This window comes from Canis lupus, chromosome X (assembly GCF_011100685.1).
Source record: "Canis lupus familiaris isolate Mischka breed German Shepherd chromosome X, alternate assembly UU_Cfam_GSD_1.0, whole genome shotgun sequence".
NCBI lineage: Eukaryota > Metazoa > Chordata > Mammalia > Carnivora > Canidae > Canis > Canis lupus.
The window spans coordinates 46,215,925-46,242,984 of NC_049260.1; the positions used below are offsets into that span (position 1 = coordinate 46,215,925).

The 27,060-nt window shown below is 39.1% G+C and overlaps 1 protein-coding gene across 3 annotated transcripts in view; it reads right to left on the reverse strand.

Moving 5' to 3' along the window:
• Nucleotides 1–27,060, reverse strand: part of FAM120C (family with sequence similarity 120C) — a 163,543-nt gene that overhangs the window by 98,855 nt on the left and 37,628 nt on the right. For all 3 annotated transcript variants that reach the window (XM_038587517.1, XM_038587516.1, XM_038587518.1), the window contains exon 4: nucleotides 12,280–12,408. In XM_038587517.1, the coding sequence (XP_038443445.1) occupies nucleotides 12,280–12,408 (129 nt within the window). The remainder of the gene's footprint in view (nucleotides 1–12,279; nucleotides 12,409–27,060) is intronic.

Genomic DNA, 27,060 nt, shown 5'->3' on the forward strand with positions numbered 1-27,060 from the left:
GCTCAACACAGAGCTCAATCTTAGGATCCTGAGATCATGACCTGAACTGAAATCGAGTGAGACACTTAACTAACTGAGCCATTCAGGTACCCTTTCTTTCAGTATTTTAAAGTAAATTTTTTGTTGACATATTGCTGGTCTATTTTAATACATTTTAAATAGTTGGTATTAAATAAATTCATAGCCTTTTATTATAATTTTAAATGACTATATTTTATAAGTATAAATGTATCATAGATTATGTAACTACTTCCCTAATACCTGATACTTAGGTTCTCTTTTTTGAAAAAAACCTTTATTTATTCGTTTGAGAGGAAGAGAGAAGGAGCACAAGAGGAGGGGGGAGGCAGAGGGAGAGAAGAAGCAGACTCCCTGATAAGCAGGGGCTCAATCCCAGGACCCTGGGATCATGACTTGAGCTGAAGGCAGATGCCCAACCAACTAAGCCACCAAGGCACCCCTAGGTTATTTCTCACATTTGGCTATTATAAGGTATACAGTAAAGAACATATATTTACATATATTTTTTTTTCTAGATTTCAGATTATGTTCCTAGGACACTGTGCCCAAAGTGGAATCATTGGTTCAAAAGGTATAAACATTAAAATAAAAAGCATTTAAACATATACAAAACCATACATAATGTGTCATTACTATATATCCACTTGAATAGTTAAAATTAAAGATTATAAACATTAGGCACTGGTAAGGATATGGACTAACTAGAACTGCAGTGCATTGTTGGGGGGAGTGTGTATTGGTATAATTTGAAAAACAGACTGGCAGTTTCTTTTTTTTTAAAGATTTTATTTATTTATTCATGAGACACACACACACACACAGAGGCACAGGCACAGGCAGAGGGAGAAGCAGGCGCCACGCAAGGATCCCGATGCAGGACTCAATCCTGGGACCCCAGGATCACACCCTGGGCCGAAGGTGGCGCTAAACCACTGAGCCACCCAGGCTGCCCAGATTGGCAGTTTCTTATAAAATCAAACAAATATTTATCCATATGGCACAGCAATCCTACTTCCAAGTAGTTACCCAGGAGAAATGAGGACATATGTCCACCAAAAGATAGGAACAAGAATGCTAACAACAACTTCATTCATAACAGCCCCAAACTCAACTCAAATGTATACCAAGAGAAGAATGGATAAACTGTGGTAGTTTCCTACAATGGAATATGATACAGTTATAAAAAGAATGAAGCACAACATAGATAAGTCTCAAACACCTTATACTGAGTGAAAGAAGAGACAAAAAGAGTATATATAAAGTTCAAGTAGAAGCAAAACTATGGCAAAAGAAGTAATAACAGGGAAGCTCTGGTGGCTCAGCGGTTTAGCGCTGCCTTCGGCCCAGGGCGTGATCCTGGAGCCCTGGGATCGAGTCTCACGCCAGGCTCCCTGCATGGAGCCTGCTTCTCCCTCTGCCTGTGTCTCTGCCTGCCTCTCTCTCTCTCTCTCGAATAAATAAATAAAATCTTTAGAAAAAAAAGAATAACATTGCTCATCTCTGAGGGGTTAGGGCTGACTGAGGAGCTTTTCCTTATCAAACTTTTTTAGTTTTTTAAAAGTTTTGTCAATTTTTTATTTCCTTTGTTTTGCAGAAGTTTTTATCTTAAGTCTTAATAGTTCAGTTTTGCTTTTGTTTCCCTTGCCTCTGGAGATATATCTAGGAAAAAGTTGCTATAACAGAGGTAAAAGGTTGCTGCCTGTGTTTTCCTCTAGGATTTTGATGGATTTTTTTCACATTTAGGTCTTTCAACCATTTTGAATTTATTTTTGTGCATGGTATAAGAAAGTGTTTCATTCTTCTGTATGTTGCTATCCATTTTTCCTAAAACCATTTGTTGAAGAGACTCTCTTTTCCACTGGATATTTTTTCCTGCTTTGCTGATGATTAATTGACCAGAGTTGTGGGTCCATTTTTGGGTTTTCTCTTCTGTTCCACTGATCTATGTACCTGTTTTTGTGCTAATATCATACTGTCTTGATGACTACAGGTCTGTAACATTGCTTGAAATCCAGAATTGTGATGCCTCCAGTTTTAGTTTTCTTTTTCAGGATTGTTTTGGCTATTTGTGATGTTTTGTGGTTCCAAACAAATGTAGGATGATTTGTTCCAGTTCTGTGAAAAATGTTGATGGTATTTTGATAAGGATTGCATTAAATGTATAGATTGATTTCGGTAGTATAGACACCTTAATAATATTTGTTCTTGGGCAGCCCAGGTGGCTCAGTGGTTTAGCACCGCCTTCAGCCTAGGGTCTGATCCTGGAGACCCGGGATTGAGTCCCACATCAGGCTCCCTGCATGGAGCCTACTTCTCCCTCTGCCTTTGTCTCTGCCTCTCTCTCTCTCTCTGTCTCTCATGAATAAATAAATAAAATCTTTAAAAAAATATTTGTTCTTCCAATGAGCATGGAATGCTTTTCCATTCCTTTGTGTTCTCTTCAATGCCTTTCATAAATGTTTTATAGTTTTCAGAGTACAGATATTTTATGTCTTTAATTGGGTTTATTCTTAGGTACTTCCTGTTTTTTGGTGCAATTGCAAATGAGATCAATTCCTTGATTTTTCTTTCTGCTGTGTCATTACTGGTGTATAGAAATGCAACAGATTTCTGCATGTTGATTTTATATCCTGCAACTTTGCTGAATTCATGTATGAGTTCTAGCCATTTTTTGGGGTGGAGCCTTTTAGATTTCTACACAAAGTATCGTGTTGTCTGCAAATACTGAAAGTCTGACTTCTTCCCTGCCAATTAGGATGCCTTTTATTTCTTTTTGTTAGCTGACTGAAGCTAAGGCTTTTCCAGTAGTATGCTAAATATTAATGGTGAAAGTGGACATCCTTGTCTTGTTTTTGACAATAGGGGAAGGGCTCTCAGTTTTTCCCCACTGAAGATGATATTAACTGTGGGTGTTTTGTATATGGCTTTTATGATGTTGAGGTATGTTCCTTCTATCCTTACTTTGTTGAGGGTTTTTATCAGGATTCTGTATTTTGTCAAATGCTTTTTCTGCATCTATTGATAGGATCATATGGTTCTTTTCTTTTACTCAACGTGCTGTATCACATTGATTTGTGAATACTAAATCACCCTTGCAGCCCAGAAATAAATCCCACTTTATTGTGGTGAATAATTCTTTTAATGTACTGTTCAATTTGATTTGCTAATATTTTATTGAGAACTTTTGCATCCATGTTCATTAGGGGTATTAGTAATTTTCCTTTTTTAGTGTGTCTGATTTTGAAATCAAGGTAATAGTGGCTTCAACAATGTGTTTGGAAGTTTGCCTTCCATTTTTGTTTTTTGGAACAGTTTGAGGAGAATAGGTAATTACCTCCTTTAAATGTCTGATAGAGGGGTGCCTGAATGGTTCAGTTGGTTAAGTGTCTGCCTTCAGCTCAGGTCATGATCCCAAGGTCCGGGGGCTGAACCCCACATATGGCTCCCTGCTCAGTGAGGTATCTGCTTCTCCCTCTATTGCTCTCCCTGCTCATTCTCTCTCTCCCTCCCTCACTCTCTTTCTCTCAAATAAATAAAATCTTTTTTTAAAATAAATGTTTGGTAGAATTCCCTAGGTAAACCATCTGGCCCTGGGCTCTTGTTTGTTGAGAGATTGTTAACTACTGATTCAATTTCTTTTGTGGGTTATGTGTCTGTTCATATTTTCTATTTCTTTCTGTTCCAGTTTTGGAAAAAATGTAGGTTTCTAGGAATTTGTCCATTTCTTCCAAGTGTTTCAGTGTGTTGGCATATAATTTTTCATGGTATTCTCTTATAACTGTGTGGTGTTGGTTATGATCTCTTCTCTTTCATTTGTGATTTTATCTATTTGTGTCCTTTCTCTTTTCTTTTTGATAAGTCTGGCTAGGGTTTTATCAATTTTGTTAATTCTTTCAAGGAACCAGCTTAGTTTTTTTTTAATCCATTCTACTGTGGGATTTTTTTGTTTCTATATCGTTAATTTCTGTTCTAATCTTTATTATTCCCCACTTCTGCTGGACTCTGAGTTTATTTGCTGTTCCTTTTTTAGCTTCTTTAGGTATAGGGTTAGGTTGTGTATTTGAGAATTTTCTTGCTTCTTAAGATAGGCCTGTATTGCAATATACTTCCCTCTTAGTACTGTCTTTGCTGCATCCCAAAGGTTTTAGACTGCTGTCTTTCCACTTTCATTTGCTTCCATGTACTTTAAAATTTCTTCTTTAGTCCCTGGTTAACCTGTTCATTCTTTAGTAGGATGTTCTTTAACCTCCATGTATTTGCAGTCTTTCCAAACTTTTTCTTGTGGTTGACTTCAAGTTTCATAATGTTGTGGTCTGAAAATATGCATGGAATAATCTTCAATATTTTCTACTTGTTGAGGGCTGATTTTTGACTCAGTATGTGGTCCATCCTGGAGAATGCTCCATGTGCACTTGAAAAGAATATGTATTCTGCTGCTTTAGGATAAAATGTTCTGAATATATATCTGTTAAGTCCATCTGGTCCAGTGTGGCATTCAAAGCCACTGTTTTCTTGTTGATTTTCTGCTTAGATGGTCTATCCATTGCTGTAGTGGAGTGTTAAAGTCTCATGCTATTACTGTATTATTATCAATGGGTTCCTTTATGTTTATTATTAATTGATTTGTATATTTGGGTGCTCCCAAGCTGGGGGCATAGATATTTACAATTGTTAAATCTTCTTGATGAATAAACACCTTAATTATGATATAACGCCCTTCTTCATCTCTTGTTAGTCTTTGTTTTAAAATCTGGTTTGTCTGATAGACGTATACCTACTCTGGCTTTCTTTTGATGTCCATTAGCATGATACATGGTTCACCATCCCCTCACTTTCGATATGCAGGTGTCTTTAGGTCTAAAATGCATAGATTCTTGACACATGATACTAATGTGTCTCTCTTTCCAAAACTGAGGTCTCAAGTTAACTCATCATCAGTGCATGAGAATGCCCAATTCACCATAGAGCCCCAATGTTGAGTACTTTCTACAAGAAAGTCATCTAACTACAATAAATATTTCTTATAGAAACATATATAAAATTATTAAAATGTAATCCAAAAAAGTAAAATTTTAAACATTTATAATCTTCTCTCAGAATCTGTTACTGTTAACATTCTAGAATCTATAACATTCCAGATATCTTTATTTACATACATTCAAGCACAGAAACACAGAAATCAAGATTGCCAGGTCCTCCAGCCTCGCTTAGAAATAAAATCACTCTGTTTTCTCAAAATTCTGTTGAGTATATAATTGTTTGAAAAAATGTTCCAAATCTAAAGATTATATGAAATTACTGACTTATAGAATGATATCCTAATTGGTTGAATAAAATTCCACTGTATCAAGGTTCCATTAGTTATATATCCACTATATTTAATTATACACATAACAATCTCCTCAAAGGTACAAGACATATATAATTTTCTTTAATATCTATAGCTCTGTACTTCCTCCCCTCTCCAGAAGTGACCAGTGTTATTAGTTTGATCTATATCCTGTCATAATTTTTGCTGTGTTTATACACATTATGTATGTATACCAATATGGTTTTGCTTTTTTCATATATGTGTAATTATACTATCATACGGTTTTTTCAACTTGTTTTCTGCACTTAACTTGAAAACTATTCAACTTCAGTGAGTATAGATCTATGACCTACTCCCCTGAAATCCTGAATTACATATACTTCCCTCAATGTAGCACTGTTCTGTGCCCTGACATTTAGTCTCCCTTCAAAGGGTACTACTTCTATGAAACTTTCCTTCTGTGACAAATTTATTGTAGTTTATCTTTATTATACTTATGTATTTGCTTCTGTCCCCATTTAACCTCAAATTCTGCAAGAACAGAGAACGGTTTATTCACATTTATATTTTAGTGCCTAGCATGGAACCCTGTCTTTGGAAATATATTTAGCATTTAATATATGATCATATTTAATAACATCCTACTCTTTTCTTTTATAGATCCCCAGAGGCCATAGGTAGCTGAGTAGAACCCTACTCTTTGACGCTATTACCTGGCAGTTTTTTTATGTTTGTTTAGAAGAGCTCTCATAATTCTACAACTGTTAAAAATGATGTTTATGAAAATTATACAGCTACAATGAAAACCGGTTTAAGACAAAGGTTACATGAAAAAAGCAGTTTAAAAAATTTTATACTGAGATGACTACCACATCAAAAAATATATACAAAGGAAACTAGGAAACACTATAAAACACTTAACATCAAATTAATAGCAAAGTCTCTATTTTTAAAATTATTTTGTTCTTCTTGTTTAGTGAAAAGGGGGATCCTTGTTAAGAACATGATCAAGGGATCCCTGGGTGGCGCAGCGGTTTGGCGCCTGCCTTTGGCCCAGGGCGCGATCCTGGAGACCCGGGATCGAATCCCACATCAGGCTCCCGGTGCATGGAGCCTGCTTCTCCCTCTGCCTGTGTCTCTGCCTCTCTCTCTCTCTCTCTGTGACTATCATAAATAAATAAAAAATTTAAAAAAAAGAACATGATCATTATCCAGATTCCAAAAATCATAAAGTTACAAAGGGAAGCAAAAGTTGTAACATTAAAAAATTCATCACTGAACTGAACACTTACAAAATTTTTCCTCTGTCAACATACGATGGAATATTATTTGGTTTTAAAAAGTAAAGGAATTCTGGCACATTCTAAAATATGGATGAACCTTGAAGACATGCTACATGAAATAAATCAGTCACAAAAAGACAAATACTGAGGTACCTAAAATGGTCAAAAATCATAGAGAAAGAAAGAATTATGGTTGCCATGGGCTGGAGAGAAGGGGAAAATGCAAAGTCATCATTTAATAGGTATAGAAGTTTTAGAAGATGAAAAGAGTTATGGAGATGGATGATGGTGACGGTTACACATTATGAATGTATTCAATACCACTGCATTATACACTTAAAATGATTAAGATGGCAAATTTTATGTTAAGTATATTTTACCACAATAAAAAAAGGAAGGAAAATTAATTTTCCATCTAAACAGTATCCCCTACTTAACACTAGCATTTCTCCCTACCCACTATGTCAATTTCTTTCTTTGTGGGTCACTCTCTTCCTAATTGTCTGATGCAAACAGCTGAAAGTACAATGGAAATCGACAAAATGAATGTATAAAATCTGTCATAAAGTTCAAGATTTTCTTAGGTCAAGGGAAACAATAGAGGCCTGCACTCATAATGCTAGAAGTCATGGACAAATGAGTATCTGGTACAGTTAGTGTTCAACAACAGTGGAAAGAATTCTAAAAGATGATGTTAGGAAAGACACTTGAAAAAACAATAATTTGAATATAAAAAGAAACTAAGCCCTTTGGGAAAATCAAGCCCAAGTATATTTTTTATAAAAAACAAATTTTTTTATAATTATGACAGAAAGTTAGATATAAAGGAATAGATGCTGGACCGTGCTATCATATAATTGGTTAGGAAAACTTATGCTCCCAAAACAAAGCACTGATTTTTTGCTTTATTCACTTAAAACTATCTACAGAGAGAGTTCCATTCTAGATAAGATGGAGTAAACACACTCTACCTTATTCCCACTGTAAGATAGTTTTAAAACCTAGAAGCAGCTATTTGAAGACTCTGAAATGTAAACAGTAGCAGGAGGACTGGGGAAGAGGACCAGAATTCAAATTACCACTGAATCAAGGGTGAGTTTAGCATTTCTTTTCTTTTTTTAATTTTTATTTATTTATGATAGTCACAGAGAGAGAGAGAGAGGCAGAGACACAAGCAGAGGGAGAAGCAGGCTCCATGCACTGGGAGCCTGACGTGGGATTCGATCCCGGGTCTCCAGGATCGCGCCCTGGGCCAAAGGCAGGCGCCAAACTGCTGCGCCACCCAGGGATCCCTATTTCTTTTTTCCTCTAGTATCCCTTGGTGTGGACACAATGCAGCCTAAAATCTGAAAGCATACATTAATGTAGACTAAGTGTGCCAGGAGAAACCCTAGTTTAGTTCTGGCTTAAAGAATGGGAAAGGGGTCCTTGAAAACTCAAGAAAGTATACGGAAACACTCCAATAGTTTTTTCTTTTCCTTTCTTCTATGCACCTGAAACAAACCTATGGTGGCAGCAGTGGCAGCAGGGGAATAGCAGGAACCTTGCTTTCCAATCAGAGAAGGAGAAGTCTCAGTAGGGTAGAGTGAGCTTTTGATGCTTTTTCTCTCCATCCTTCTGCTGCTTGGCCCCAGGCACTGAGAAAGGGTGGCCCAATGAACCAGGAAATACTGAAGGATCAGAGAGGGAGTAGTACATGTATGGATCTGACACCAAATGGCAGACCAGAGACTCTAAGAACTGAAGAGATAAACTACTAAACAAGTCCCAGACTGGATACTGGGTGGGTAGAATATACATGGGACCGAGCCAAATAAGTTTGCAAAGATTTTGAAAACTGCACTGACTGTGACATCACAGCCCACAGAAGGATGGTAAGAACTTGTGGTCTGAACCTAACTTGTCAATTATCTCCTAAAACAAAACTGTCAATATTCTCTATTATACTGAAACAAGATCAAGAATCTCAGTGCTGAGACGACAAACACACTGGAATTATCTGACAAAGACTTTAAAGTAACTTTATAAAAGTGCCTGAAAGGGGAATACTTCTGAAACAAAAAGAAAGATAGAAAGTCTGCAAAAAAAAAAAAAAAAAAAAAAAAAAAACGATAATACGTAAAGAAGAACCAAATGGAAACTTTAGAACTTAACAATACATAATCAAAACTTAAAAAGAAATTCTTTAGATGAGCTCTTTAGCAGAATAGAGATGACCAAGTAGAGTCAATGAGGTTGACAATAAATCAAAAGAAATTATTCACTGTGACAAAAATGTATTTTTTTTGAAAAATACAGACCAGGGCAGCCCTGGTGGCTCAGCGGTTTAGCGCCTACCTTTGGCCCAGGGCCTGATCCTGGAGACCTGGGATCAAGTCCAACGTCAGGCTCTCTGCATGGAGCCTGCTTCTCCCTCTGCCTCTCTCTTCTCTCTCTGTGTGTCTCTCATGAATAAATAAAATATTTTTTTAAAAAAGAAAAATACAGACCCTCAAGCATCTACAAGACAATAACAAAAGGTCTAACATTGGTGTCATTATCATCATGGAAGGAAAGGAAAACACAGAACAGAAAAAAACATTTGAAGAAAAACAACTGTAAACTTCTGAAATTTAGTGAAAGACATACTTGGATATTCAAGAAATTAGAAAATTCTAAACAGCATAAATTCAAAGAAATATCTGCCAGACACATCACTGGAAAATTCGACCAAACAATTAAAGATGAAAAGCCAATTCTACACAATCTCTTCAAAAAAAACCAGAATACTTGCCAACTCACGTGGAATCCAACATTACCCTGATACCAAACCAGACAAAGACAGCACCAAAAAAACTGGAGACCAATATTCCTCAAGAAAATAAAAGCAAAAATGTTCTATGAAATACTAGTAAATCAAATCTAATAATATAAAAAAGAAAGGATATACCTTGACCACATCCTAGGAATGCAAGGACGGTTCAATATCTGAAAATCAATGGACTAAAGAAGAAAAATCACATGATCCTATCAGCAGATGCAAAAATATACATTTGACAAGATACACCACCCTTTAATGATAAGAACTCTTAGTAAACTAGGAACATAACTTCCTGGACCTGATAATGTACATCTACAAAACCTACAGCTAATATAATACTTAATACTGACTGAATGGTCTTCCCAAAGATTGGGAACAAGATATATCCTTTCCGATTACTCCTATTCACCATTGTTTGGAAATCCCGGATGGTGCAGTAAAAAAAAGAAAAAGCACAGAGATGACAAAAGAAATAAAACTGTCCTTATTCACAGACAATATGATCACCTACAGTGAAAATATCGAGAAATCCATCAGAAAACTCCTTGTGGGTTTAGAAAGGTTGCAGGATACACACAAAGTCAACACACAAGGTCAACACACAAAAAGCAATCATATTTTAATATAGTAGCAATGAACAATTAGAAATTAAAATGAACAAAACAATATCCTTTACAATTGGTGTCTCAAATATAAAATACTTAAATATTAATAAGTGTATGTAACTTGTATGCTAAAAGCTATACAATGATGATGAAAAAAATTAAAAATGAACTAAATAAATGGAGATACATATTGTATTACAGGATTTGAAAACTCACAAATTCATCTATACAATTGAGCCTTGAGCAACACAGGTTTGACCTGTGTGGGTTCATTTATATGTGAATTTTTATGATAAATACAATATAGTACTTTAAACATATTTTATTCTCTTTATAACTTTTTTCTCTAGATTATAAGAATACAGTATATACTACTATCAACATACAAAATATGTGTTAATCAACCTTTTATGTTATTAGTAATGGAGTGAGTCAACAGTAGGCTATTAGCAGCTAAGTTTCTGGGGAATTAAAAACTACACATGGATTTCTGACTTCATGGAGGGGGTCGGTTCCCCTAATCCCCATGTTGTTAAAGGGTCAACTGTATATTTAATATAAGGAATTCCCATTAAAATCCCAGCAGGATTATTTTCTGTAGATACAGAAAAGATTATTCTAAAATTTATATAGAGAGACAAAGAAACTAGAGAAAATAATTTTGAAAAAGAAAGAAAAAATTGGAGGGACCACTACCTAATTTTGACTTACCATAAAGCTACAGTATTCAAGACAAAGTTCTATTTGCAAAGAGATAGACACAGGGGTCAACTGAACAAAACAGTGTCTAGAAATAGACCCACACAAACAGAAATTCAATTGAGAAAGGACAGTCTTTCCAAAAAATGGTGTTGAAACAACTAAACATCTATATTCAAAAAATAAAATACCTAACACTTTATACAAAAATGAACTCAAAATTGATATGGATGATTTGTTCTAAATGTAAAACGAAGGGACACCTAGCTGGCTAAGTCTGTTAAGCATCTGCCTCCGGCTTAGGTCATGATCTCATGGTCCTGGAACTGAGCCCAGCATCAGGCTCCCTGCTCAATGGTAAGTCTGCTTCTCCCGCTCCCTCTACATCTGCCCCCAATCCGTGCTCTCTCTCTCTTAAATAAATAAATAAATAAAATATTTTTAAAAAGTGAAATGTAAAAGTATGTAATTTTCACAAGAAAACATGACAATATCATCATGCCTGCAGTTAGGGAAAATTTGTAAAACATGACACCAAATACATGATCCATAAAAGATGAAAATTTAAAACTTTTCCTTTATAAAAGATACTGTTAAAAGAATGTAAAGATAAACTATAGACTGAAATAAAATATTTGTAAATCATCTATCTGACGAAGGACTTCAAGTAAGAATACATGAAGAATTCTAAAAAATCAACAGTGAGTAAATAAATAACTCAGGTGAACATAGACTGTTCAGGAACAGACTATTCACCAAAGACGGTATATGGATGTCAAATAAGCACAAGAAAAAAATGTTCGTTACTCATTTGAGAAATGCAAATTAAAATTATTAAGAGCTACCACTATACACTTTTAAGAACGGCTATTAAAAAATACTGAGAGAGGCGCCTGGGTGATTCAGTGGTTGCATGCACATCTGCCTTTGGCTCAAGTCGTGATCCAGGGGTTCTGGGATCGGCCCTGCATTGGGCTCTCAACAGGGAACCTGCTTCTCCCTCTGCCTATGCCTCTGCCTCTCATGAATCAATATATAAAATCTTTAAAAAATTTTTTAAAAAACTAACTTATTTTCCTAACTTTTAGTTTTATTTCACAAGTTCCCAGTAGAGTTCATTTATCAATATTAACAATGAAGTATTGATTTTTGTCATATGTGTACCAACTTTGAGCAGTCTTTCATTACCCATTAACCTCCACTAAGCAAGACCTTCTTTATATTAAAATATACATTAAAACAAAAAAAGAGTAGAAGGATATATTCTAGAGTGATAACTACAGCAAGTTGTTTGTGGGCAATGAGATCGTAAGTAATTTTATTTTGTAAATTTCCCAGAACGAGCTTATATTACCATGGACAGTCCCAAAGCTAAGGAACACTTTCATTCTAGTCCTAGTAATGTTTCCAAAGAAAACTTTGGGACTCCAATCTGTAAGCATGGAGAAAACAAGCAGCCATGATGAGAAAAGGTAGGTAGCACAGACAAAAAAAATCTGCTGGTGGTTTTAATAAGGTTAAGAAAACTAGAGACTCTTAGGAAAGAGAAGGCCAGCTCACCTGAGATTGTTTGAAAACGTCCTTCCCAACCACATCCAAGTTTGAGGGGTCTTTGATGGAACTAACATACTCAGACACAGCCTTGATCACCACATCACAGGGAGGAAGAACCAGCTGATGAGCTCGGACCTAAAGGAGATAAGATCAGCAAGGTACACTGACGTCAGTGATAGATCACTAAGAGAAAAAGTGAAGTAGCGGCATCTGGGTGGCTCAGTCAGTTAAATGTCTGCCTTAGGCTCAGGTTATGATCTCAGGGTCCCAGGATCAACCCCAGCATATGGCTCCCTAATCAGTGGTGCTTTTGCTTCTTCCTCTCCCTGTGCCCCTTCCCCTACTCGAGCTCTGTCTTGCTTGCTATGTCTTTCTCAAACTCTTAAAAAACAAGAGTGAGGGGGCAGCCCTGGTGCCTCAGCGGTTTAGCACCGCCTTCAGCCCAGGGCGTGATCCTGGAGACCCGGGACCGAGTCCAACGTTGGGCTCCCTGCATGGAGCCTGCCTCTCCCTCTGCTTGTGTCTCTGTGGCTCTCTCACTCTTTGTGTCTCTCATGAATAAATAAATAAAATCTTCAAAGCAATCTAGGCTTTTAAAAAAAAAGAGTGAGGTAGGCATAAGGTAGAGAATTCAAATTTAGCAAATGCACTGAGAGATAGTTAAAATCTTTTAAAATATTTCCCCTCAGACTTGGAGGGGTGGGGCAAGTATGTGGAGGAGTAGGGTCCCCAATCACCTGTGCCCACCAACTTACCTAGATAACATTCAAATCAACCTGAAAAATTACGAATTCAAACTGAGACTTAAAGAGAGAACAGCTGGAACACTACATAGAAAAGAGCTTGCGCTTCTAACAAGTCTAACTCGTTTTTAGCCACTTTGCACTGAGCAAAATGACTAGAAAGGACTCACCACAAAAGAAAGAATCAGAAACAGTACTCTCTCCCACAGAGTTACAGAATTTGGATTACAATTCGATGTCAGAAAGCCAATTCAAAAGCACAATAATAAAGCTACTGGTGGCTCTGGAAAAAAGCATAAAGGATTCAAGAGACTTCATGAAGGCAGAATTTAGATCTAATCAGGTCACAATTAAAAATCAATTAAATGAGATGCAATTCAAAGTGGAGGTCCTAACAAGGAGGGTTCATGAGGCAGAAGAGTGAGTGACCTAGAACAAGTTGATGGCAAGGAAGGAAACTGAGGAAAAAAGAGAAACACGATTAAGAGACCAAGAGGAAAGGTTAAGGGAAACAAATAATAGCCTCAGAAGAAAATATCTATGTTTAATTGGGGTTCCAGAGCGCACCAAGAGGGACAGAGGCCCAGAAAGAATATCTGAACAAATTATAGCTGACAACTTCTCTAACTTAGGCAGGGAAACAGGCATTCAGATCCAGGAGATAGAGAGAAGATCTCCCCTAAAATCAATAAAAACTGTTCAACACCTCGACATTTAATAGTTAAACTTGCAAATTCCAAAGATAAAGAGAAGATCCTTAAAGCAACAAGAGACAAGAGATCCCTAACTTAAATGGGGAGAAGTATTAGGTTAACAGCAGACCTCTCCACAGAGACCTGGCAGGCCAGGAAAGCCTGGCAGGATATATTCAGGGTCCTATATTCAGAAGAACATGCAGCCAAGAATACTTTATCCAGCAAGGCTCTCATTCAGAATAGAAGACATAAAGAGCTTTCAAGATAGGCAGAAATTGAAAGAATATGTGACCACCAAACCAGCTCTGCAAGAAATATTAAGGGACACTGTGTAAAAGAAAGAGAAAGCCCAAAGAAACAATCCACAGAAACAAGGATGAATAGGTATTATGATGACACTAAATTCATATCTTTCAATAGTAACTCTGAATGTCAATGGGCCTGGGGCCGTAATGACTCCATCAAAAGGCACAGGGTTTCAGACTGGATAAAAAACCAAGACCCATCTATTTGCTGTCTACAAGAGACTCATCTGAGACCTAAGGACACCTACAGCCTGAAAATAAAAGTATGGAGAACCATTTACCATTCAAATGGTCCTCAAAAGGAAGCTGGGGTAGCAATTTTCATATCAGATAAATTAAAGTTTATCCCAAAGACTGTGGTAAGAGATGAAGAGGGACACTATATCATACTTAAAGGATCTCTCCAACACTAGGATCTAAAAATCATGAATATTTATGCCCCTAATGTGAGAGCTGCAAGTATATCAATTAATAACCAAAGTAAACACACACTTAAATGATAATACACTTATACTGGGAGACTTCCAACATGGCACTTTCTACAAATGACAGATATTCTAAGCACAACATCTCCAAAGAAACAAGAGCTTTAAATGATACACTGGAACACATGGATTTCACAGATATTTACAGAACCTTACATCCAAACGCAACTGAATACACATTCTTCTCAAGTGCACATGGAACTTTCTCCAGAATAGACCACATACTGGGTCACAAGTCAGGTCTCAACAGATACCAAAAATTTGGGATTGTACCCTGCATGTTTTCAGACCATAATGCCTTGAAACTAGAACTCAATCACAAGAAGAAACTTGGAAGAAATCCAAACACTGGAGGTTAAAGAGCATCCTGCTAAAAGATGAAAGGGTCAACCAGGAAGTTAGAGAAGAATTAAAAAGACTCATGGAAACTAATGAGAATGAAGATACAACCATTTAAAATCTTTGGGATACAGCAAAAGTAGTCCTGAGGAGGAAATACATCGCAATAAAAGCATACCTCAAAAAACTGGAAAAAACTCAAATACAAAAGCGAACCTTGCTCCTAAAGGCACTGGAGAACAGCAAAAAAAAACCTACACCAGAGAGGAGGGGCAAGATGGCGGAAGAGTAGGGTCCCAAAATCACCGGTCCCCACCAAATTACCTAGATAACCTTCAAATCATCCTGAAAATCTACGAATTCAGCCTGAGATTTAAAGAGAGAAAGCTGGAATGCTACAGTGAGAAGAGTTCGCCCTTCTATCAAGGTAGGAAGGGGGGGCAGGGAAAGAATTAAAGAAACAAAAGGCATCCAAGGGCGAGGGGCCCCACGAAGAGCCAGGCTAAGCCCAGCGCGAGTGTCCCCAGGACAGGAAAGCCCCGCCCGGAGAAGCAGGAGCTTCACCAATCTTCCCGGGCAGAAAGGCACTTGCAGGGAGTTAGAGCAGGGCCCCATGAGGGGCGGGGATGCGCTCAGGCTCCCTGGGACACTAACAGAGCAACTGCGCACCGGGTAGAGTGTGCCGAGCTCCCTAAAGGACTGCAGCCCCCGCACGCATTGACCCGGGAGCAGGTCAGAGGGGCTCCAGCGGCGGCTCCACGGAGAGGGGGCTGTGTGCCCCGGGAGGAGCTCGGAGGTGGCTCCAGCAGAGGAAGAGGCTCCCTGCGGAGGGGGATGCGCCATGCCAGGAGCAGCACAGCGGGGCTCGGGCAGAGGCTCCGCGTGGAGGGGGCTGCGCGACTGGGAGCACAAATCCAACAGCACAGGCCTCGGAGCACAGGGCGCCGGGGACACAGCCCAGGATCCTACCTCCCTCCGGGGCAGGCAGAGGCCAGGAGGGCCCAGGACTGCAAGGACCCTCCTGCCTCGAGTTGAGCAGATCAGCGGCCCCGCCCCAGAGCCTCCAGGCCCTGCAGACTGAGAGCTCCGGAGTTACTGCGGGGGCTGAATCCAGGTTTCCAGAGCAACCACTGCGGTTGTTCCTCCTGGGGCCTCACAGGGTAAACAACCCCCAATGAGCCCTACAACCAGGCAGGGGGCAGAGCAGCTCCCCCAAGTACTAACACCTGAAATTCAGCACATCAGGCCCCTACCCCAGACGACCAACTAGACGGGCAAGTTCCAGGGGAAGTCAAGTGACTTAAAGTATATAGAATCAGGAGATACTTACTCCCCCGGGTGTTTTTTTTTTTTTTTTTTGCTTTTTGCTTTTTGCTTTTTGATTTGTTTGCTTCTCCCACCCTTTTTTTCCCTTTCTTTCTTTTTCTTTCTCTTCTCTTTTTTCTTCCTTCTTTTCTATTTTCTTTTTCTCTTTTCTCTCCTTCTCTCCTTTTCCCAATACATCTTATTTTTGGCCACTCTGCACTGAGCAAAATGACTAGAAGGAAAACCTCACCTCAAAAGAAAGAATCAGAAACAGTCCTCTCTCCCACACAGTTACAAAATCTGGATTACAATTCAATGTCAGAAAGCCAATTCAGAAGCACTATTATAAAGCTACTGGTGGCTCTAGAAAAAAGCATAAAGGACTCAAGAGACTTCATGACTGCAGAATTTAGAGCTAATCAGGCAGAAATTAAAAATCAATTGAATGAGATGCAATCCAAACTAGAAGTCCTAACGACGAGGGTTAACGAGGTGGCAGAACGAGTGAGTGACATAGAAGACAAGTTGATGGCAAAGAGGGAAACTGAGGAAAAAAGAGACAGACAAAAGACCATGAAGATAGATTAAGGGAAATAAACGACAGCCTGAGGAAGAAAAAGCTACTTTTACATGGGGTTCCCGAGGGCGCCAAAAGGGACAGAGGGCCAGAATATGTATTTGAACAAATCATAGCTGAAAACTTTCCTAATATGGGAAGGGAAACAGGCACTCAGATCCAGGAAATAGAGAGATCCCCCTGTAAAATCAAGAAAAACCGTTCAACACCTCAACATTTAATAGTGAAGCTTGCAAATTCCAAAGATAAAGAGAAGATCCTTAAAGCAGCAAGAGACAAGAAATACCTGACTTTTATGGGGAGGAGGAGTAGGGGAACACCAGACCTCTCCACAGAGACCTGGCAGGCGAGAAAGGGCGGGCAGGATATATTCAGGGTCCTAAATGAGAAGAACATGCAACCAAGAATACTTTATCCAGCAAGGCTCTCATTCAAAATGGAAGGAGAGATAAAGAGCTTCCAAGACAGGCAGGAGCTGAAAGAATAATTGACCTCCAAACCAGCTCTCCAAGAAATGTTAAGGGGGACTCTTAAAATTCCCCTTTAAGAAGAAGTTCAGTGGAACATTTCACAAAAACAAGGACTGAATAGATATCATGATGACACTAAACTCATATCTTTCAATAGTAACTCTGAACGTGAATGGGCTTAATGACCCATCAAAAGGCGCAGGGTTTCAGACTGGATAAAAAAGCAGGACCCATCTATTTGCTGTCTACAAGAGACTCATTTTAGACAGAAGGACACCTACAGCCTGAAAATAAAAGGTTGGAGAACCATTTACCATTCAAATGGTCCTCAAAAGAAAGCAGGGTAGCCATCCTTATATCAGATAAACTAAAATTTACCCCGAAGACTGAAATGAGAGATGAAGAGGGAGAGGGACACTATATCATACTTAAAGGATCTATCCAACAAGAGGACTTAACAATCATCAATATATATGCCCTGAGTGTGGGAGCTGGCAAATATATCAATCAATTAATAACCAAAGTGAATAAATACTTCGATAATAATACACTTATACTTGGTGACTTCAATCTAGTGCTTTCTATACTTGATAGGTCTTCTAAACACAACATCTCCAAAGAAACAAGAGCTTTAAATGATACACTGGACCAGATGGATTTCACAGATATCTACAGAATTTTACATCCAAACTCAACTGAATACACATTCTTCTCAAGTGCACATGGAACTTTCTCCAGAATAGACCACATACTGGGTCACAAATCGGGTCTGAGCCGATACCAAAAGATTGGGATCGTCCCCTGCATATTCTCAGACCATAATGCCTTGAAATTAGAACTAAATCACAACAAGAAGTTTGGAAGGACCTCAAACACGTGGAGGTTAAGGACCATCCTGCTAAAAGATGAAAGGGTCAACCAGGAAATTAAGGAAGAATTAAAAAGATTCATGGAAACTAATGAGAATGAAGATACAACCCTTCAAAATCTTTGGGATGCATCAAAAGCAGTCCTGAGGGGGGAATACATCGCAATACAAGCATCCACTCAAAAACTGGAAAGGACTCAAATACAAAAGCTAACCTTACACATAAAGGAGCTAGAGAAAAAACAGCAAATAGATCCTACACCCAGCAGAAGAAGAGAGTTAATGAAGAATCGAGTAGAACTCAATGAAACAGAGACCAGAATAACTGTGGAACAGATCAACAAAACCAGGAGTTAGTTCTTTGAAAGAATTAATAAGATAGATAAACCATTAGCCAGCCTTATTAAAAACAAAAAAGACTCTAATAAAATCATGAATGAAAACAGAGAGATCACCACCAATATCAAGGAAATACAAACGATTTTATAAACATATTATGAGCAGCTATAGACCAATAAATTAGGCAATCTAGAAGAAATGGACGCATTCCTGGAAAGCCACAAACTTCTAAAACTGGAAGAAGAAGAAATATAAAACCTGAACAGGCCGATAACCAGGGAGGACATTGAAGCAGTCATCAAAAACCTTCCAAGACTCAAAAGTCCAGGGCCAGATGGCTTCCCAGGGAAATTCTATCAAATGTTTAAAGGAGAAACCATACCTATTTTTCTAAAGCTGTTCTGAAAGAAAAAAAGGGATGGAATACTTACAGACTCGTTCTATGAGGCCAGCATCACCTTAATTCCAAACCAGACATAGATCCAACCAAAAAGGAGAATTATAGACCAATATCCCTGATGAACACACATGCAAAAATTCTCAACAAGATACTAGCCAATAGGATCCAACAATACATTAAGAAGATTATTCACCATGACCAAGTGAGATTTATCCCTGGGATGCAAGGCCGGTTCAACACTCATAAAACAATCAACATGATAGATCATATCAATAAGAGAAAAAAGAACCATATGGTTTCTCAATAGATGTAGAGAAAGCACTTGACAAAACACAGCATCCATTGACTGATCAAAACTTTTCAGACTGTAGGGATAGAGGGAACATTCCTCAGCATCTTAGAAGCCATCTACGAAAAACCCACAGCAAATATCATTCTCAATGGGGAAACACTCGTAGCCTTTCCCCTAAGATCAGGAATTAGACAGGGATGTCCACTCTCACCACCACTATTCAACATAGGACTAGAAGTCCTAGCCTCAGCAATCAGGCAACAAAGAAATAAAAGGCAGTCAAATTAGCAAAGAAAAAGTCAAACACTCCCTACTCATAGATGACATAATAGTCTACATAGCAAATCCAAAAGACTCCACCCCAAGATTGCTAGAACTCATACAGCAATTCAGCAGTGTGGCAGGATACAAAATCAATGCCCAGAAATCAGTGGCATTCCTATACACTAACAGTGAGACTGAAGAAAGAGAAATTAAGGAGTCAGTACCATTTAAAATTGCACCCAAAAGCACCAGATACCTAGGAATAAACCTAACCAAAGAGGTAAAGGATCTATACCCTAAAAACTACAGAACACTTCTGAAAGAAAAGGAGGAAGGCACAAAGAGATGGAAAAATATTGCATGCTCAAGGATTGGAAAAATTAATACTGTGAAAATGTCAAAGCTACCCAGGGCAATTTACACATTTAATGCAATTCCTATCAAAATGCCATGAACTTTCATCAGAGAGTTGGGACAAATCATCTTAAGATTTGTGTGGAATCAGAAAAGACCCCAAATAGCCAGGGGAATACTTAAAAAGAAAACCAGAGCCGGGGGCATCACAATGCCAGATTTCAGGTTGTACTACAAAGCTGTGATCATCAAGACAGTGTGGTACCGTCACAAAAAGAGACACATAGATTAATGGAGCAGAACAGAGAATACAGATATGGGTCCTTAACTCTATGGTCAACTAATATTCGACAAAGCAGGAAAGACTATCCGCTTGTAAAAAGAAGTCTCTTCATTAAATAGTGTGGAGAAAATTGGACATCCACATGCAGAAGAATGAAATTAGACCATTCTTCACACCATACACAAAGATAAACTCAAAATGGATGAAAGATCTAAATGTCTGAGAAGAATTCATGAAAATCCTAGAGTAGAACACAGGCAACACCCTTTTTGAACATGGCCACAGCAACTTCTTGCAAGATACATCTATGAAAGCAAGGGAAACAAAAGCCAAAATGAACTATTGGGACTTCAACAAGATAAAAAGCTTCTGCACAGCAAAAGAAACAGTCAACAAAACTAAAAAACAACCTACAGAATAGGAGAAGATATTTGCAAATGACGTATCAGATAAAGGGCTAGTTTCCAAGATCTATAAAGAACTTATTAAACTCAACACCAAAGAAACAAACAATCCAATCATGAAATGGGAAAAACACATGAACAGAAATTTCACCAAAGACAACATACACATGGCCCACAAGCACATGAGAAAATGCTCTGCATCACTTGCCATCAGATAAATACAAATCAAAGCAACAATGAGATACCATCTCACACCAGTGAGAATGGTGGAAATTAACAAGACGGAAAACAACAAATGTTGGAGAGGATGTGGAGAAAGGGGAACCCTCTTACACTGTTGGTGGGAATGTGAACTGGTACAGCTACTCTGAAAACTGTGTGGAGGTTCCTCAAAGAGTTAAAAATAGAGCTACCCTATGACCCAGCAATTTCACTACTGGGGATTTACTCCAAAGATACAGATGTAATAAAAAACCAAAACACTTGCACCCCAATGTTTATAGCAGCAATGTCCACAATAGCGAAACTGTGGAAGGATCTTCATGTCCATCGAAAGATGAGTGGATAAAGAAGCTGTGGTATATGTATACAATGGAATATTACTCAGCCATTAGAAATGAGAAATACACACCATTTCCTTCAACGTGGATGGACCTGGAGAGTATTATGCTAAGTGAGGTAAGTCAGTCGGAGAAGGACAAACATATACGGTTTCACTCATACAGGGAATATAAAAAATAGCAAAAGAGATTATAGGGGATAGGAGGGAAAATGAGTGGGAAATATCAGTGAGGGTGACAGAACGTGAGAGTCCTCTAACTCTGGGAAACGAACAAGGGGTGGTGGAAAGGGAATTGGGCGGGGGGTTGGGGTGCTAGCTGATGGGCACTCTGGGGGGCACTTGATGGGATGAGTGCTGGGTGTTATGCTGTATGTTGGCAAATCAAACTCCAATAAAAAATATTTAAAAAGATTTTTTCAAAAAAAATATTTTCCTCAGTAATTCTCAGTATTGAACAGTTGGAAAAGATCAAAAAGTATAAAGAAAGATAACATCATATCATTCATAATCCTATTACAGAGATAGCCATGAGTTGATGAGACCATCATAATTGATCAGTTTTCTTTCACAATACCATTTGGTTGCTTCCAATTCTTTATTATTAAATGTAAGGTTTTAATTTGTGGACTGTATTTAGATCCTAATTTGAACTAACCACACACATACAAAAAAACCTTTCTGGGACATTCAGGAAGATCTTTTTTTTTTTAAGATTTTATTTATTAATTCATGAGAGACAGAGACAGAGACAGAGACAGAGACAGAGACAGAGAGAGAGAGGCAGAGACACAGGCAGAGGGAGAATCAGGCTTCATGCAAGTAGCCTGACGTGGGACTCGATCACGGGTCTCCAGGATCACACCCTGGGCTGAAGGTGGCACCATAAACGGCTGACCCACCCAGGCTGCCCAGGAAGATCCTTTTAAAATGGACAAGTAAAATGATACCAAGAAATTATTATAAGTTTTGTTTTTTTTTAAGATTTTATTTATTTATGATAGTCACAGAGAGAGCGAGAGAGAGGCAGAGACACAGGCAGAGGGAGAAGCAGACTCCATGCAGGGAGCCCAACGTGGGATTCGATCCCGGGTCTCCAAGATCCCGCCCTGGGCCAAAGGCAGGCGCCAAACCGCTGCGCCACACAGGGATCCCTAATTTTGTTAAAAGTAATAATGGCATTGTACTTATTATGCATGAAAGTGACCATATGTTTTACAAATGCATATTGAAGAATGTGGGAGTAAAATGACTTGTGTTCCAGAATTTATTTTAAAATACATGAGCAACAGAAACAAACAAAACATCCCAGCAAGTTTGGCTACATCTTGGTAACTGTTGGAGGTAGAAGATGTTATAATAGTGACTATGTTATTATTTTCTCCCCTTTATAATACTTGAAAAAAATTTAAATACAAGTTTTTTTTAATGCCGTGATAAAATGTAGGTATCATTTGCTGTTCACTTTCCAATTAATTAATTACAAGCTTCCTAAAATTATAATTAATCAGTCAAAGAGTATAAACTTCTTAAAGGCTTTTTATATAAAATTGTTTGGGCAGAAGGCTCTATCATTCATTCCTTCAACAAGTATTTATTGCACACTGTTTACTAACTAGGTACTGTCATACGCAGCAAGAATACAACTGTAAACAAGATAAAGATCACTGCCCTCATGGAAGCTTAAATTGTGGGGTAGGTGTGTCAAAATAGGGTGATGAGAGTCAAACGGAATAAAGACGTGAAATGCATACTGTGCTAGATATAGATAAGTGCTATGGAGAAAATCTAAGAAGAGGGTGACCTTGGGAATGCAAGTGTATACATGCATGTGCACAAGCATGTGTTACGAAATAAGATGGTCAGGAAACGCCTCACTGAGAAAATGACATTTAAGAAAACCTAGAAGGGTGATGACATAGCTATATGGGAGGAAAAAATGTCTCAAGTAGAGAAAATAATACATACAAAGGTTCTAACAAAAAAAGAAGAGAAAAGACAACAACTGTAACAGAGGTCAGTCAGGACAGAACTTTGTAGGCCATGGTCAAGACTGACATGAATAGCCGCTGGAGGATTCTGAATAGAGAAGTAACATGATCTGAATCAGTTTTTAAGATTCACCCTTGCTGTTTTGCTAAGACTAGGTTTTGGGGAGGGGAAGAGTGCAAATAGAAGACCAACAGTTAATAAGCTGTTATAATAATCCAAGCAAGAAATAATGGTGGTTTGTCCAGGAAAGTAGCAATGAAAATGGTGAGAAGTAGACATATATTGGAGGGAGAACTGATGGTATTTGTGGCAGAGAAAATATAGAGTGTGAGAAAGAGAGAGAGAAGTCAAGGATGACTCTATGGTTTTTAGCATGAACAATTAGAAGGCTGAGACTGCCATGAATAAAAACGGGGAAGGCTCTGGGAGGAACAGATTTAGGGGAAAGATCATGAGTTTCCACTTAGATACACTTCCTTAAGATTTTTAGTAGGCTCTCAGATATTACAATCTGGAGTTCAAGAGGGATATCAAAACTAGAGACATACTTAGGAGTCATCAATGAACAGGTGATACTTAAAGTCATGAGACTGAATGATATCAATCACTAAGGCAGAAAATGTAGGGCGAACTAAGAGAAGGCACCAAGGATAGAATTCTGGGGCACTCCAAAGATAAGAAGTACAAAAGAAGACAAAGGAGCAACAAAGGAAACAAAAACAACAGCCAGGGAAGTAGGAAGGAAACTAGAAGAGAGTGGTGCCCTTAAAGCTTACTGAAGAACAGGTTTTAAGGAAGAGGGAGTGAGCAATTGGGTCAAAAGCTGCTGATTGGCCAAGTAAGATAAAAACTGAGAACTGGCCATTAGATTTATTAACTTGATCAAGGACTATTAACACCTTGACCTCATAAAGAACAATTTCAGTAAAAGAGATTGCAGAGAGAATAGGAAAAAGGGACAATAAACAGCTCAAGTGTAAAAAACTCTCTAGAAGGCATATGGGCCGTAAGAGAATAGGAAATATGGAACAGTAGCTTGGGTGGAGGGAGTAAGATCAAGAGTAAGATTTGATTTTTTAAAGATTTTATTTATTTATTCATGAGAGACACACAGAGAGAGGCAGAGACATAGGCAGAGGGAGAAGTAGGCTCCCAGCAGGGAGCCAGATGCTAGGCCTGATCCTGAAATTCTGGGATCATGCCCTAAGCCAAAGGTGGAGCTCAACCCCTGAAATACCCAGGAATTCCTGCTTTATTTTTTTTTTTAATATGGATGCATGCTTATAAATCTGATTGGAAAAAATCCAACTAAGAGAGAAAAACTGATGATGTGGGAGAAAGAAGTAAGATTTGTAAAAGTGATGCCCTTAAGTTAGCAAGAGGGGATGTGACTTGGCATGTAAGTAAAGAGGTTGGCCTTAGATGGGAACATGGACAGGTCATCCGCAGTTAACAAAAGGCAGGCAAAACATGTGGGCACATAGATGCACATAGGTAAGAATACGAAAGCCTAGGAGCTGGTGGAATTTTTGTTTCAAATGCTTTCATTTTCTCAGTGAAATAGGAAGCCAGCTCATGAGCTGACAGTGAGCAGAAGGAGGGAGTATTAGAGGTTGAGGAGAAAGGAAAAGGTATAAACCAGCAGAGTTAAAGAATTAGAGAAAAGTTAAATATTCACCAACTCACAATACCACTAGAAATGTATGAGAGTATCAGTCTCGACATAGCCTTGACAGGAGTGGGCAGACTAATTTTTCAATATTTGCCAAACCGTTAGGTTAAAAAAAATAATTTGCATGTCTGATCAATAGTAAGATTTAACATCTATCTACTCATACTATTGGACACTGCATTTCTTCTTTTGTGAACTGTCTGCTTCAGTCTTTTCCTCATTATTTCATGTACTGGTGTATTAGTATTTCATATCTGAGATTTGTATGAATCCTTAAGATAGTAAGGGTATTCTCTTCAACAAATGGTGTTGGGAAAACTGGATAGCTACATGAAAAAGAATGAAACTGCTCCACTCTCTTACACCAAAGAAGACATACACATAGCAACTGACACATGAAAAGACACTCAACATCACTCATCATCCGGGAAATGCAAACCTAAACTAATAATGAGGTATCACCTCACACCTGTCTGAAGGGTTAAAATAAAAAACACACAAATAAATAACAGGTGTTGGCAAGGATGTGTAGAAAAATGAATTCTCTTACACTGTTGGTAGGAATGCAAACTGGTACAGCCACTGTGGAAAACAGTATGGATATTCCTCAAAAAGTTAAAAATAAAACTTCCCTATGATGCAAAAGCTACCAAGTTAAAAAAAAAAGAGTGAAAACATTAATTCTAACAGATACATGCACTCCTATGTTTTTAGCAGCACTATTTACAATAAACAAATTATGGAAAAAGCCCAAGTGCCCATAATAGATGAATGGATAAAGATGGTGGGACCTCAGTTCCTGAGCAACAGGGGCAAGTCTCATTTCTCAAGCAGAGCACCACACACAGTGTTAAAACGTGCCCCCCTGCACCATTGGGGACCAAATACTGCCCACTATAGGCAAAGAGAGCCTTTGCAAACAACCAGACTGAAGAAAAAAGGGGCCAAGACTCAATAGCAAAGCACAAGCAACACATGTAGGAGACATTCCTTGAAGTGCCATGTCCTGGGGAACAGGGGACACTATGCTACAGGGCACCGCAGGGAACTCATCTTCATAAGGCTATTATCATTAACAGCAAGAGAAGTAGCTGACTTTCCTAACAGAAAGAAACACATGAAAAGTCAGACAAAGGGATCCCTGGGTGGCGCAGCGGTTTGGCGCCTGCCTTTGGCCAAGGGCGCGATCCTGGAGACCCCGGATCGAATCCTACGTCGGGCTCCCGGTGCATGGAGCCTGCTTCTCCTTCTGCCTATGTCTCTGCCTCTCTCTCTCTCTCAATCTCTCTCTCTCTCTCTCTATGTGACTATCATAAAATAAATAAAAATAAATAAAAATTTAAAAAAATTTAAAAAAAAGAAAAGTCAGACAAAATGAGAAGAGAGAGTATTATTACCCAAATGAAAGAACAGAGCCAAACCACAGCAAGGGATCTAAGTGAAACTGATGTAAGTAATAGGCCTGATAGAGAATTTAAACTATCAATCATAAAGATATTCACTAGACTTGAGAAAAGGGTAAAGGACATCAGTGAGACCCTTAACATAGAGATAAGAACTAATCAGAGATCAAGAACAGGAGGAGGAGCAAGATGGCAGAGGAGTAGGGTCCCCAAATCACCTGTCCCCAACAAATTACCTACATAACCTTCAAATCATCCTGAAAATCTACGAATTGGGCCTGAGATTTAAAGAGAGAACAGCAGGAATGCTATAGTGAGAAGAGTTCACCCTTCTATCAAGGTAGGAAGATGGGGAAAAAAGAAATAAAGAAACAAAAGGCATCCAAGGTGGAGAGGCCCCACGAGGAGCCGGGCTAAGGCCGGGGCAAGTGTCCCCAGGACAGGAGAGCCCCGTCCGGGAGAAACAGGAGCTGCACCAATCTTCCTGGGCGGAAAGGCCTCGCAGGGATTTGGAGCAGGACCCCAGGAGGGCGGGGATGCCCTCAGGCTCCCTGGGACACTAACAGATACCTGTGCCCCAGGAGAGTGCGCCGAGCTCCCTAAGGGCTGCAGCGCGCACGCATTGACCCGGGAGCAGTTCACAGGGGCTCGGGCAGAGGAAGAGGCTCCATGCGGAGGGGGCTGCGTGGCTCCGGGAGCAGCTCGGAGGGGGTCCAGCGGGGAGCGCGAATCCAACAGCGCCGGTCCGGGAGCGCAGGGTGCCAGGGACACAGCCCAGGATTCAACCTCCCCCCGGGATAGGCAGAGGCCGGGAGGGCCCAGGACAGCAAGGACGCTCCTGCCCCGAGCTGAGGAGATCAAAGGCCCGCCCCCTGAGCCTCCAGGCCCTGCAGGCTGAGAGCTCCTTAGTTACTGTGGGAGCTGAATCCAGGGCTCCAGAGCTGGCCTCTCCACTGTGGTTGTTCCTCCTGGGGCCTCACGGGGTAAACGACCCCCACTGAGCCCTGCACCAGGCAAGGGGCAGCGTATCTCCCCCAA